At 37.4% G+C, this 14,616-nt stretch overlaps 1 protein-coding gene across 20 annotated transcripts in view; it reads right to left on the bottom strand.

Moving 5' to 3' along the window:
• Nucleotides 1–2,369: 2,369 nt before the first annotated feature.
• TENM1 (teneurin transmembrane protein 1) overlaps nt 2,370–14,616 on the bottom strand; it is a 773,006-nt gene continuing 760,759 nt past the window's right edge. For all 20 annotated transcript variants that reach the window (XM_087427630.1, XM_087427629.1, XM_087427639.1 and 17 more), the window contains 4 exons: nt 12,133–12,520; nt 10,055–11,275; nt 9,343–9,485; nt 2,370–7,757 (listed from right to left, as the gene is read on the bottom strand). In XM_087427630.1, the coding sequence (XP_087283756.1) occupies nt 6,999–7,757; nt 9,343–9,485; nt 10,055–11,275; nt 12,133–12,520 (2,511 nt within the window). In that variant the 3' untranslated portion in view covers nt 2,370–6,998. The remainder of the gene's footprint in view (nt 7,758–9,342; nt 9,486–10,054; nt 11,276–12,132; nt 12,521–14,616) is intronic.

The following is a 14,616-nucleotide window of genomic DNA, read 5'->3' as shown; positions in this document are numbered from 1 at the left end:
TATTTAATTATTTGTAGCTTGGGTTTAAATTTTAATAGGTGTAACTAATTTTTACTCTCTCTAATTTGTTCATTCTGGAATAATCCTAAATATATGAATTATGTTTGCATGTTCCTTTACCAAAGCCTTTTTTGAAAAAGCTTTTTTGAATCGTTAATGGTCTTTCATATTTTAATAAAGTATTTGAAAGCTTTATTTACTTAATTTGTCTTAAAATATTCCTTTTAAATATATTCAAAAATAGGTGCTATTCATATACTAAATAAAGCATTGATGAAGTCCATGTTACCTTATTGGACTGATTTCCTGAAAAAGGTAAGTGCTTTTCTGATTTTGCTACCATCAAACTTTCCAGTTGATGTGCCTACCCACTGTCTTCTTTTGCTGGCCTTTTATTCATCAAGTTTTTTTCACTTTTTCTTTCCCAGCATGAGCATCCTTGCCATTTCCCAGTACATAATAGCTTGCACCTTTACAGAAAGGTCATATCCTTACCATATCTAAAATATTGCCATGCTAACATATACCTGTAAGATGCTGAGTCAAGATAGAAAAATGCACATATATTTCCAAGTGTACACCTTTCTTCAGAAAAAAAGTGTCAGCAAGCCCATAAGGAACATGATGGTTTATCAAATAGTTGTTCATTTTCTCTGAAATTTGTTAAGAGATAAGGTCAGTAGGGAGACAAGCTTAGGTAATGGTTGGTTTGGCGGTTACAAGCAGGGTACCTTTGTGGTAGGCACAGAGGTAGAAGTCTACAGAGAATGCCTCTGATTAAGTCTTCTGGTATAAATAAAGGGCTTGATTTAAGACATTATTTGTGGTAGAATGAATAGAGAAGTAAAAATGTGAGGAACAGCCTTAAAATCTGTTAATAATGTTTAGACACCAGCCCTTGTTTTATTTGATTCACTTTATTGAGTTCAGAATCCAAAGTCTATTACTAATAAAACCCAGATTTGCCCTTGAGCATTTCAAGGTTACAAGATGCCTAGTCTTCCTGTTAGTGGGCTATAAATTCAACTTTCTCGCTTATGTTTGCCCTTGCAGTAAATGGGGTAGCATTATTTTGCAGTTTGCAGCTAGATGGGAAGTTAAACTATCCAGTTTGGGCACTTTCATAATTTGGGGTCATTGGCCAAACTTGTAGTAAAAGGCTGAATTTTCATCATTAGGTCATTTGCATTTTAAATGAATATTTTTATGTAGAAAGATATAACAAACCTGATTGACTGGAGAGAGCCCATCAACATAACATGAGACTTGAATTTTCTTTTCAGTTTTGTCACTGATTATCCGTGTGACCTTAGGTAAGTCAGTCTGTTACTATTATCGCATTTGCCAAGTAGGAACAATTAAGGCTTGCTCACTTCACAGGATTATTGAGGTACTAGAATTATATAAATTTAAGGTAGTAATATTACTAAGTGTTTAAATAGCATTGATATTCAAAGATCTCTAAAAGTGAGGGTGAATAGGGAAGGAATATGGAGAAATCTCTTATCTCCTTTGATAGTTCTCTCAATGTAGGAGCTCTTGCCTCTTTCTTTTTGTACTCTGAAGGTGGAATGCATATTTTGAAAAAAAAAATCTCCAGGTGATACTAAATTCCACCCCCCACACCCGTTGCTTTTTGCTGATGGGTTGTGTTGAAACAATCAGAGTTGTCTTCTGCTCCATGAATCTTTTCACTGTTCTACGTATATATCAGTGAATAACAAGGGAACAGAGCATTTTAGAGTGGTGTAAATTTCAGGATTCCAGGCAAGTTTCAGTAACAGGCTGTTTGGACTATAGGTGCCCCATTACTATCAAGCTGAATTTTAGAAGATCTGTTGGCCAGCTTTCCCAGTGTCACTCATAAATGTCTTCTAGTGAAAAATAAATGCCAAATGGCCATTGTAATTGCCCAGGACATAGGGCCTCGGAAGAACTGTTGTTTTTTAGTCTTTCCTGATTGCCTCTCCCCTCCATTGATTTTTCGGCAGTGCATTTGGGTGCCTTGCCCTCCTAGCTCTCCCCTACCCGTTTTGCAATTCTTTATTTTCTTTCTATCACTGAGGAAAAGGCATCAACAGGAGAAACCTTTTTAAAAGTCATAGCCTAGAGGCATTTAAACTTGCAACAGCTACTCTTCTTTTTTTATTAAGTGGTCATTTGTGTCAGAGATCCTATTTGTATGAAAAATAAAAATGAAGAGACGTCTGCTTAGGATTAATGCCTTTTTGATTTCTGCACCTACATTTTCAAGATGATGCGGTTTTATTGTTCCCTGTTAGGGAGCCACTTTTCATATCTCAGGTGACCAGACTGAGTTGAGAATGCAGTTTGGCGCATGAATAAAATGGGACACAGTGTTCATTTGCAATTTTATTTTTTAAAAATGAAATATTCAAAGTACTTTTTTCTTTCAAATATCGACACATAATGTTTAACTTGAAATATTTACAGCGTGTTGTTGTGATGCTCTTGTAGAAAAATGCATGCTTCTGGCCTGAAAGCCAGAGCAAAATGCAAAAGACCATTTAACTGCAGCCAGAGAACATGAACCTGTACAGTATCCAGTCACTTGTCAGCACAGGAGTGAGAGCAGGAATACAAAATCAGAACCTATTGTTTCCTAGCAACATGGCTCAGGCCATTATAACACAATTTTCAGTATGATTAGAACCTCTAACTGTTGTTATATAGAAACTGAAAATCTTGGCATACACTGTAAACATCTTTACTTTTCATGAGAAAGTAAGCAGCTAAAAAGAATATTTTTCTGACGTAAAGGCTATACTTCTCTTTTTCGCCTTCTCTCTTACCGATGCTTTTGCCAGAAGAATAGTAAAGATTTAGACATTGTCATGATTCATACAAGTGAAATATTTTTCAAGGACACAATCTGATATACTAACATTTATTTAAGAGGTTAAAGTCCACCACTAAATCTAAGGAAAGATTTTTAACTGCCAAACACATTTCCTTTGACAAATAATGTAAGATGACAACTGCCAAGACAAAATCCACAGCAAGTTGAACTCTAACTATTTTCAGTTACTGTTTAGGAAGTAATTTCTTCTTACACACAGTAGTATAGTTGGTCCTTAATAGCTTTCACATGAAGGACACACTGAAATAACAGTCACTATTTTGTGGTTGAATTCTTTTTTGTTATTGTTTGTTGTTTTCTGTTTTTTTTTTGTTTTGTTTTGCTTTTTTGGTTTTTTTGGTTTTTTGTTTTTGTTTTGTTTTTGCAGAAGAGCAGTCTGAGATCTGAAGTACTAGTCAGGTCAGCTACCTGTATGTGAGTTTCTCCAAGAAAACAAGAATGTTGTATCCAATCTGTAGCCTTCTGTTTTTCCACAAGCTACAATACACTCCAGTCTCTCCAAAAGTTTCTTTCAATACTTGATTACTGTACTGTTGCTTCCATTACCGCTGAACTCCATTACAATTGCCCTTACAGGAACATACCTTCATAAACGCAAAGACTTTGCCCTGACTCTCTTAGGTGATATTACAGTGGGGCCTGGTCTGGTTAAAAATATATTTTAAAAGAAAGAAAAGAAAAAAGAGTAGAAACAGCATGGTAGAATGTTTGAAACTGTGTCAACAGTGATGAAAAAGAAAAATCTTATGAAAATTATAATTTAATTTTATACCTCTCTATGTAGTTAGCACGTGAATTCCAAATTATGCATTGTCAAGTTTTCATACATTTGGCTATGTTGTATATATTATATTATACTATATATATAGTCTATATATTATAGATCTTCTAAATAAATTGACAGTAAAGGACACGCTTATTTTATACATTATTTTTCTGGGTTAAAAATAAAACATATGCCTATTTATATGGTGAGTGTTTTGCTAAAAATTAGGATGAATTGGGCTTTATTTCCCTTTCCTTCAGGAGTCATGCTTCTAATCAATAATGATTAGAATGACAACTAAAAATAAATGTATTTAAATGTCTATTGAACTGTGAACTTTTCAGCTTATTTGGATCTCTAGACTGTAGTGCAAGAGTTAAAACAAAACAAAACAAAAAAGCACAAATAAAATGGGCCTAACTAGGAAAAAGAAACAACTACAGAGTATTCTCTGCCTCCAGCCCAGAATGTTCTTCATCAAGAGAGCCCAACTATTGTGCTCTCACTCTAACTTACTTGAATGGTGTGTGGCTGTGCAGTGTCAGCCATCTGTCTTCTGGGTATGAGAAATTCATATATTTCTCTTTAAAATGCTTTTACTTTCATTAGGAAATGCGAACAAATTGTTCTTTCATTAATTTAAACTTCAGAACTACAGGTCAACGAAGGCATTCTTTGTATTCAGCTAAATAGGAAACAATGTACTCAGTATCTCCACGTTCTTATTTAGAAATGATGAAATGTTTCTCTTAGATTTACTACTCGTTAGTGCTAACCTTTGGGGTTTTTTCTTTTTCCTCCCAAAAACTTTGGAAGTGGTAAAGAGAACAGTAATAGTTCAAGGCAGTATTAAAACCACAGCTGTAAGTGATAAAAAGTGCATTTCCTGAATATAATACAAATATAACTTTAAGAAACTAAAGGCACAAACTAAATAAATATGTATTACAAACTAGAAATGCACAGTTCAAGGTAATTACTATTAAGTAAAAGCTTCAAATATTTGTTTCTAATGGATATTTAAAGCAGTTTGAAAATGATACATCATCAGTGAATTGCAAAAAAGTATAATCGCTTAAAATATAAGCAAAATAGACTCTAATATTGACATCTTGGATTAGTGATAAAATACATCATCACATTTATGAATGCACTCTCTATATACAGTTCACAAATTTTTTTTCCATCGATTTAAAAGAACATCAGAGGTTCTAGGAACTTAAGGTCCATTTTTAGGCTGGTGTGGAGGTATTCAAATTTTCAACAAGTTTGTTAGTAATTTTAGAATCCCATCCTGGATAAATACTGTACCATTAACACTGGCCTGATTCAGGAAAAAAAAAAAAAGCAATAATATGATTGTAGTCTGGATTAGTAATCTCTTGAGCTGATGCACTTCCAATTAAAAAGAGAGATGACTTCATCATGAATTCTCTCTCTCTCGGAATACATGTGTAAGAATGTGGTAATCCCAACCTGAAGGTTTGGAAAATGAAATGTTTGGATACATCCTCCCCTATTGTCTGTGGGTCCTCGCCTTTCCCTCTCTCTACTTTGCGTAGTAAGGAGCCAGACTCTTTAAAAACCTTAACATGAGCCCAGATTCTGACTTTGCATATTTTCAAAGAAACTGCCATCACAAAACAAGGCAATGACCCCACACTGCATTTAGGTAGTAGCTGGAAAGAATCCAAACTGTAACATTCCATCATAAATTCTCCTTCAGAGATAGCGAATGTCCAGACTCAGTGATGAAAGTGCTGAAGCTGGCTCAGGGGAATTTTCTATAGGCCACATTATGCTGTCATGTATTTTCATTTGTGGTAACTTACAATTACACAGCATTTTACAAACTGTCTCTTTGTCACTGGGCACAAATCTCCCAGCTTACCAAGGGGCTTCTTTTACTACAGGATTCACAGAGATTGAGAAACTATAGCTGATGTTAACACTAATCCTGATCTTTTTCCAAATTTTAAATGATTGCAGAACAAAACAACCCTTCCTGGAAAATTGTTTTTTTTTCCTAGGCTGGAGAGATGATCAAATCCAAATAAATGGGCCAAGACAGAGAACTAAAATAACTAACCATATAAATTATTTTAGTAAAAAATAGTCTGCCTCTCTATAATTAGTTGAAATGTTTTAGGTTGGAAAGGGTTCACGTAATTAAATTTCCTGACTGTGGCTGGGAGATGTTCAATACAGAATTGTACATTTGAAAGGTAAATCTAAGTGGGGTGAAACAATGTGGCAGCAACTACTGTGATGTTTGGTTTGGTCTTCCCTTTGGTACTTTCGTTTCATCTTAGTACGAGGTCTATTATTTTAAGGTTTTAGCTCTTGCGAATTTCTGCAGTAGTAGTGAATGTATTTATCGGCATCCCAGGCATGTATACCTGCTAAAGCCTCTTTTTTTTGGTACCAGAATTATACTTTGTAGTAAATTACCTTTCCTGTGCACAAAACCATTGGATTAGTGTATAAATACTGAATCACTAATGTGAACCTATGACCAAAAACACACCCTATATATAAATGAGAAATTCCTACCCAGGTTAATAAAAGCTATGTTTACATGAGGCCAATACAGCTGGACAATTTGGTAAAAAATGTAGTCAAAACAGTTGTGTGGGAGAAATTACATTGGCCAGCTGCCTTGATATCATGTACACACAAGCAAATAGTGGCAGTTCAGTCTGGTTACCACACCCACAGGGAAGCATGGTAGACAGAACCCGGCCACCACACGCCAAAACACAGCACAACAACATGGCATTTACTTTAACAAGCAAGGAGGAATAATCAGGGAGGAAGGGCAAAAGGGTCCTGACTATAGGAGATGGTGGCTGAGGACATTTTACACTTCTTTTTAAGTTTTCTGTAACAGATCTGGAAAATGTTAAAGGGCTGGCAGTCTTTCGAAATGCAAGGTTCAGATACTGTTGCACCACCTTTTCAAATAGCCGGCAAGTTCTGCTGACAGTTAAATATGAAACTTTGTGTCACAATAGAGATATAGAACCTTGAGTTCTTTCTTTATATGTGAACATATGCATGGCTTGACAAATTGAAAGTGGTGCTTGCTGAAAACTTTGTTTTAGCTGTTTGAGTTCTACTTGTGTTACTTTGAATACTGCCACACAAGAACTAAAAATTTCTGTCATTTCTTAAAGAGTTTAAACAAACAATATTAAAATACCATCTTCCGTCACATTGAAAGGCAGTTGGATATGTTTTTCCTCCATATTTACATATACAGAGTTCTGATCTAGAAAACCAATACAATAAACCATTTTATGTTTTAAAAACAGGCAGTCTTTGGTGACGCAAAGGCAGAGATTTCTTTTGTTACCTCCTGCCTATTTCGCTCTGTCTCATAAAGTGAATATTGTTGGCACTGTCAGAAAGTTCTAAATATTGCTCAACAGACAAAACAAAATACCCATCATAACCTTGTACCCTCCCAGTGCTCAAAAGCTGCTGCTTTTCCCCCTCTGTCCATGCTCGAATACCCTCTTCCCCTTCTTGCAGCCTTCTTTGTTCCCTAGTCCAGGCCTGGGCCACAGCGCGCTGTCTGGCAATCTCCAACACGTGATTCTTTTCCTCTTCGACAGTTGTCCCATACCGGATGTTGAAGCACAGAGCCCCGTGCTGGAGCTGGATATCTGCAAACCGTCTAGTCCTCCCATTCAACACAGAAGTCATCTGGGACACAGTGACATTGACACCATTCTCTAGAATCCGCCTCCCCCCAGTGTTACCGATGAGCACCAGGTCTTCCTCCAGAGACCCAAGCTTAATGAAGTAGTGAGTGTCCCTCCCCTCTATGGTAAAATGTAGGTTTTCCAGGTAATGGGCATTATTGAGAATGGCAGCAAGCCGCCTGCTATCTTCATTGGCTACTCCTATAATATCGGCGGTTACTATGCCATCCTTGATGGCAAATTTTATACCTTTTCCAAAAACAGAAGGAACAGCAGCAAACCTTGGTTGCTTCCCTCCTTCAAGGCACCGTCCATCACTGTATCGGGGAGTCATAGGAAGTTGGTCCAAGGAAATGAAATTCCTGAGCTGTTTCTGGAGCTCACACTGAATACCCAAGATAGTCTAGAAAAGAAGAAAGGCAGATTGCAAATGCAGCACAGGATTAGACACCTGTCATTTGCTTGGTGATTGTGGAAAGCAAAGGCTTGCAAGGTTGCTTCCTTCTCTCTTTAATTTGCTGGTGAGTGATTTAAAAACAAGCCAAATTTGGAATCTCTTCATCAGAGGTTTGGAAAAGAAAAGACTAACAGGTGACTTGATCACCTGGCATATATTTCTTGATATCTTGGTGAGTTAAGCGTTAAGGAAATACGTTCAAACTTGATATCATAGAATCTCAGTTACAAGGCACTTCAAGTTAAGTAGGTCCAGCTCCCCCAAAACAAAGACATTGTTACTAATATAACTAACACTGAATAGCTGTTATTACTGTATGTAGAGTAACACATTAAGCACAGGGAGGTATAAAGATGCATAAGGCATCATTCTTGCTTTCAAACAGCTTATGACCTTATAAATAACAACAATCAGCAAGAAGTTCACTGATCCTTTTACGTGGACTTAAAAAAAAAACAAACCCTTTTTATTATGGAAGATTTCAAACATACTAAGAAATAAAAAGAAGAGAATAGTGAACCTCCAAGTATCCATTACAAAGCTTCAGCAATTTTCAACATTTTGCTAAACTTTTTTTAAGACTTTTAATTACAAAAAGCAAAAAACGGCAGAGCATCCAACACCATGAACTGATATTAACATGTATTTGCTTACTTCTTTTTGAGTCTTCTCAATTGAATATTCACTAAAACGTCCATGATTAATGAGGAGGTAGAAAAAAGCTTCCATGAGGAAAGGATCAGGGAATCGGAGCTTTACATATTTATATATTAATATAATTTACATTTTATATGTATTTACAAAAAGGAAAAAGCCTATAGTACCTATTTAGAATTTCCTTTCCCCTTATAATTTTTACACTTAAATTTCAAGCCCTCCCACCCAAATTTTAGTTTTATTTTGTTTTAGCCATTTGTTTTTACAAATACAGATATTCCTATTTCTTTCAGTTGAAAGAAAAAATTCCTTTTTGTTTTCATTTTACCTCCTATTCCCAATGATTTATCTGCTGAATCTTGATTATTTTGTTATTCCTATTTTTCCAGAGACTTTATCCCTGTAACATTTATTATTTTTACTTCATTGGCTTTATATACTTTTTCTTTATTATAACAGAATAATTTCATTCTGTTATTCCCATGCTCTTAATATGCTCTGCCCTAAATTATTTTGCAGTTGGAAATCTGGTGTTTTTATGTCTCTTAGTGAATAATTTTCTCTACACAGAATCCATAATTGCCCTTGATAGCCCATTTCAGAATTTTAAAAGTTCAGTTCCTCTTTCCTCTCGTTTGTCTACTGCAGAGTCATCAAGTCACATTTTAGTCTTTTCTTTGCCAAAAGCTCCAATTCCTTGATCCTTTCCTCATGGAAGCTTTTTTCTACCTTCTCATTAACCATGGACATTTTAGTGAATATTCAGTTGAGAAGACTCAAAAATTAGTAAGCAAATACATGTTAATACCAGTTCATGATGTTGGATGCTCTTCTGTTTTTTCAGCTTAATAGAGATGGTGAAACTTTTACTAACCTTTCCAGGATCCCACTCTTGAGTTTTTGTCTGAAGCTGTAGAAGCTCATAAGTTAATTCCAAATTTTCTAATTCTGGTTTGGGAAATCCAGGTAGAACATTGTGTAACTGGAAACCAAATAGCTCCAACCAACTTCCAATGTCTGCGAAACACAAAATTTAAAGGAAAAAAAATTAGGAAGCCCATACTGCACAACCTTTGCGGAAAGCTTGAAAGATGCCTCTGCTGCCTTCAATATGTTTAGCTAATAGGAAGTTAGGGATAAAACTCCCCCTTATATGACCCACTCTAAAACATATGATCCTCTCTCTACTGGGAAATCTTTTGATTTGTGGATAATCACGGAGATAGGTACAGTTTACTCCACTGAAACTCTTAATGTGGTAGTGGTACTAAGGCCACACAGACTGTGATATTAGACTTACATGATGCAACAGAATCCTGAAATTTCCTTTTATGAAATTATTTATATAAGCTTTTAAGAGTGAAAACTACAAACAGAAAGAAAAATGTGCTGGAATGCAAAAGCGTTATGTTTTATGGTAACTTGCACAGTTTTGCTCACTCTAGAAGACTAAGGAAGAGAGTACACAATAACTTGTGGGCTAACTGGCAGGAAGAGGAAGCATATTTACAAAAGCATTGAGATTATATGATAAACACCACTGAGTTATCTCAAGTTTAGCGTAAAGTTTTACACCTTTTAAATACCTGTGGTATACTTTGCAACATCTTGAATTTTGCCAACTGGGTAGTTATTTTCAAAGGAGTAGAGGTTGAATGGTTTAGGAAGGAGGTTCAACTGTTTCCATATGTGATGATTAGGCGTCGTCCATCTACCAGCAACAACATCATAATCCCTTTGCCCCAGGTGCACTAATTTAGTAAGGAAATCATAGAGTCCTCCATGAAAACCAATGATGACCTGAAAGTCAGGGTAAGTGTCATGATAGATATCTCCATAAGGTGTGTACAATATCTCTTTTATCACCTGACCTCGACTACTGAACACAGCTAGTGGGGTGCCTGTATTATCACAGGCTACATAATATTCTTCACCACTGCTTAGCTCCATGGCAATAAGGTGACCTTGGAGATCATAATACAGGGATGTAATCTCCGAGCTCGAGTGGTTGTACAAATGAGTAACTCTTATGGGGTTGGCAAGGTCTGCATAAAAGAACTGGAGGTGCTGCCCTAGGCTGGACTTACTGGCGACACGTCGCCCAAGGCCATCATAGTAATACTGCACAGTCCAGCCAGAAGCCTTATTGTAGGCTTTCTGCAGCAGACCATTAGAATTATATTCAAATACGTCATTTCCCCTCTGCCTCAAAAAGCCATCTTCGTCCATTTTATACTGAATTTCTCCTAGTCTGGTGATGCGGTCTCGGAGATCATATCGGAGAGGAGTAAGACGAGCACTATTCCCATGGCTTAAGAGGTTGATGTTTCCATTCAGATCATAACTATAACGCCACTGGGTTTTATCATTTACGGAAACAGTTTGGAGTTGCCCATCAGCATCGTATTCATAGAAGTATCTTGTTATATTGGCATCTACTCCTACTCTTATATCACATATTACCATACGGCCCATATTGTCATATTGAATAGTCATCCAGTAGGCAATTGCCTTTAGGATTTCATATTGGACTTCAATAACTTGTCCATTGGCATTGAAGATCTTGGTGTGCTTCATCACTGTAGTAGTTATGACCTGATTCAAATCGTAATTAATGACACTGAATTTTCCAAACTGCTCTGTTCTACCAGAGACATCAACATATCGGTACAGATCGATGGGCAAAGGGGTTTCGTTTATCACAGCTTGCATGCTGGTGACGCGAAAGTTGTTGTAGCTGTAGTCAAACCGAGCGTTCACCAGACCTTCTTCACTGAATCTGAAAATCTGGCGTCCGATAAGAGGTCCTAAAGGAATCAAAATAAAAATCATGAGAACAAAGCTAGATGCTTAATGTTGAACGATCAGAAAGGTCTAGTGTTATTTTCTTTAGTATTGATGCTTTTACATTTAAAATAAAATATTAGAGATTGACCTCTGATAGCTCATGTATAGGCATGTCATCTCATAGATATGCATAGAATATTCTCATAGTTGTGGTCATTAAAAATAAAAATACTGTATATTATAGTTATAGCACAATTGAATTATAGGAACGACATAAGTAATAACCCATCCAGTAGTCTAGGGTGATGAAACTGATATTATAAACATGCTTTCTGGTTGTAATCACTGACAAAAATATTTTCAATTCATTTAACCTGTGCTACAAGGTCAGAGGGTCAGGTTTTGACCAAGTCCAGCATTCAAGTAACTGGATTTAGGCATTTTAGAAACCCAAAGGATGAACTATGTTCAAAAGTTCTGACTTTTGAAGCTCTTTTGCCATCAACCGAGGCTTGCAGAGTTTACATAGGGCTTGAGTTAGTTTCAGCGAGACTCATATCTTGCAGCTGCATCTTTGGGAACATTTGGTGGTGAGTACAAACGGGTACACAGTTAGACTAGGTACTTAGATCTCAACCTTCTTGAGAGCTGAGAGAGAGAGGAAGAGAAATGCACTGTATGTTTTTAAGGACTCAGCTTTTATGCAGCCTATAATATGTTTTTAATTTTCAATGGACGACAATTTGAATAACTAAAGTGAAAGTTCGTTGGATTGAATGTCTATAGGTTAATGCTTCTATCTCAGACTGTGGCCAGCAAAAATTTCATAAGAAAATACTGATGTGGTTATACACATCAGCACGCTTTCGCGACAAACCTGTTTGCCTGTATCTGATTGTGCAAATGAAGCCGTCGTGCATCAGGTGTATTGTCTTAATCACTCCAGAAGACTCTTCATATGTTAATGTGACCTGAGTGGTATCATAGAGAATCTCAGACAGCCTTGCTTGCTTGGTGTACTTGTATAAAACTCTGCGCCCTGTCCCCAGATGCAGGGTCTGTAGCAGTCGGCCGTCTCGACTATAGTCTTGGATAAAAGAAGTGCTGCTGTCTGGTGGGGTGTAGATGTTCCGGTAGTAGCCCACTGAAAGCATGGTTTGTAAGCTATGGCGCACCATACTAGGCATGGTGACTGAGAGCAGACAATCTGATTGGTCATACTCAAAGATGTAACGCCGCTGGCTGTGTAAGAGAAGCATCACAGACTGAAACGAGACAAAGGCAAAATAGCATAATATGTACCACTAAAGTTGAGATTAAGGAAAATACACATTCATCCATTCAACACAAGTTTATCGAGCACTTACTATGTGCCAGGCACTGTGCGGGATCCTAGTGGATACAGAAGTGGGCAATAACGGTGTCTATCCTCATGGAACTTACCGTTTAATGGAGGAGAAAGACAAGTAACTAAGCAATTATAATATAGTGTGAAATGTATTATGACAGGGGAAGTACAGGGTGCTGACGGGAGGTGGAGGATGAGCAGCTCGCCCAGACTTAAGAGGTCAGGAGACTTCCTGGAGAAAGTGGCATCCGAGTTGAAACCTAAAGGATGACTAGGGGTTGGCCAGGTGAAGGCAGAAAGGTGGGTGGGGCAGGGTAAGGAGAGAGTATTCCTGACAGACGGCACAGCATTGTTGAGGGTCTGGATAGGAAAGAGAACATGGCTTTTTCAGAGAATGAGAGGAATTTTGTGTGGCCAGAGAGTGCGTATTTTGGGGGGCTGTGAATGGCAAGCGATGAGGTCAGTTAGGTAGGCTAGGTCTGGATCATGCTGTGCTTTCTAAGCCATGCCGAGGAGTTTGGACTTAAAACATGTGAGCAACAAGGAACAACTGAAAGCAAGTTGAAGGATAGAGCCCTTGCACAGCTGGGAGAAACAATCAAGTCGGTATTCCAGAAAGGTTTCTGTTGCTTCAATGTGGAGATGGATTGGAGGGAGGTAAATGGAGGGCAGGGCATGCCGCATATTGTTATAGTCACCGAAAAGTATTTACTGACTTCATGTGGTAAATGTCCTCCTGAAAAGTTGTATATAAAATATAATTATTATTGCTTTGCAATTCATGTTTTAAACTATGTTGGGGGAACATGCCATTAAAAGTGAAGAATTCTCTAGTTATGCAAGCTCTCTCTCCCAAACTGATCTGTATTTCTGAAACAGTTATTTGTTGAGGTATTATGCCTTGCGTGTAATACGTCTTTCATTGATATTGGTTTATCTTGTTTTAATTTTAAATATAGACATAAAAGGAGCACTGTTTTAGGGAGGACTCAATCCTATTTCTAACTGAAAAGCATTTAAATCTCATCTTTTAACAAAAATCAAAATTGCTCACCCCTGGAGATTCTGATATAACTCCCTAATGGAGCTTTACCCTCCCTTCTTGCAAATTACTTTATCAGGCAAAAGGATTTAGTTGAGCTTTACTTTCTGAAGTTTGTGCTATGAAAACAATACATATGTTTTCATTTTCTAAATGTAAATTACATAAATACTTATGAATATGAATTACATAAACATATATAATATACATTTAAATCTTCTGAATATGAAATGATATTTTAATATTGAATATGCTTCTCGAAACTGCATATCCTCCCTGCCCTTCTGAGAATTATTGATTTTGAATTGCATGTGAGGACTGTGAAGTCAAAGTCAGCACTTATTTGCTTATTTGCTCATCCTTTCTTTCTTTTCCATTAAGTACTCTGATACAGAGATTTGTGTGGAAACCCTGTCACCTCATCACCTGTTCACAACCCGCAGCTCTGAACACCCTGCTGAACAGAAGGCAGGAGACTTGAAACTCCTGTGTGAGGATGAGGATACGAAGGGAGAACCGCCTCCTTGACCAAGACAGAACTCAACACAACCTGGGGGAATTGGTAGAAAATGCCTTTATATCCCCTCTATGCTGAAAGCCAGATTTCTCAGCTCCTTTCCACTCCCTTCCATCAGTTTGCCATGAACAAATGACATCTGTTACCTGTGACGTGGGCCAGGGACAATCACCATATGGCTCCTGCACATTATCTAGTACCAGCCTGCCTGGGCCATGCCTTTTCCAGTCACTGTACCAGCCTTGCCAAACATTTATAGCACATCGCCATTGCATTCTCTCCCCTGCTCTCATCCTCCACGCTGCACTAAACCACTGCCTGACCCTGTTCCTAGGTGCTGCTGGTGCTGTGCTGTCTGGAAAGCTCCCTGGTCTGTTTTAAAGCTTCCTGCCAATGGCAAGAATGTGGATGACGTGATTAGAAATCTTGTGAATGTAACTGTTGTGTTGCCAGA

Source organism: Ceratotherium simum, chromosome X (genome assembly GCF_057802395.1).
Source record: "Ceratotherium simum simum isolate JZ-2026a chromosome X, ASM5780239v1, whole genome shotgun sequence".
Lineage (NCBI taxonomy): Eukaryota > Metazoa > Chordata > Mammalia > Perissodactyla > Rhinocerotidae > Ceratotherium > Ceratotherium simum.
Note: the sequence above shows the minus strand (reverse complement) of the source record. Positions and strands in the feature narration are given on the sequence as shown.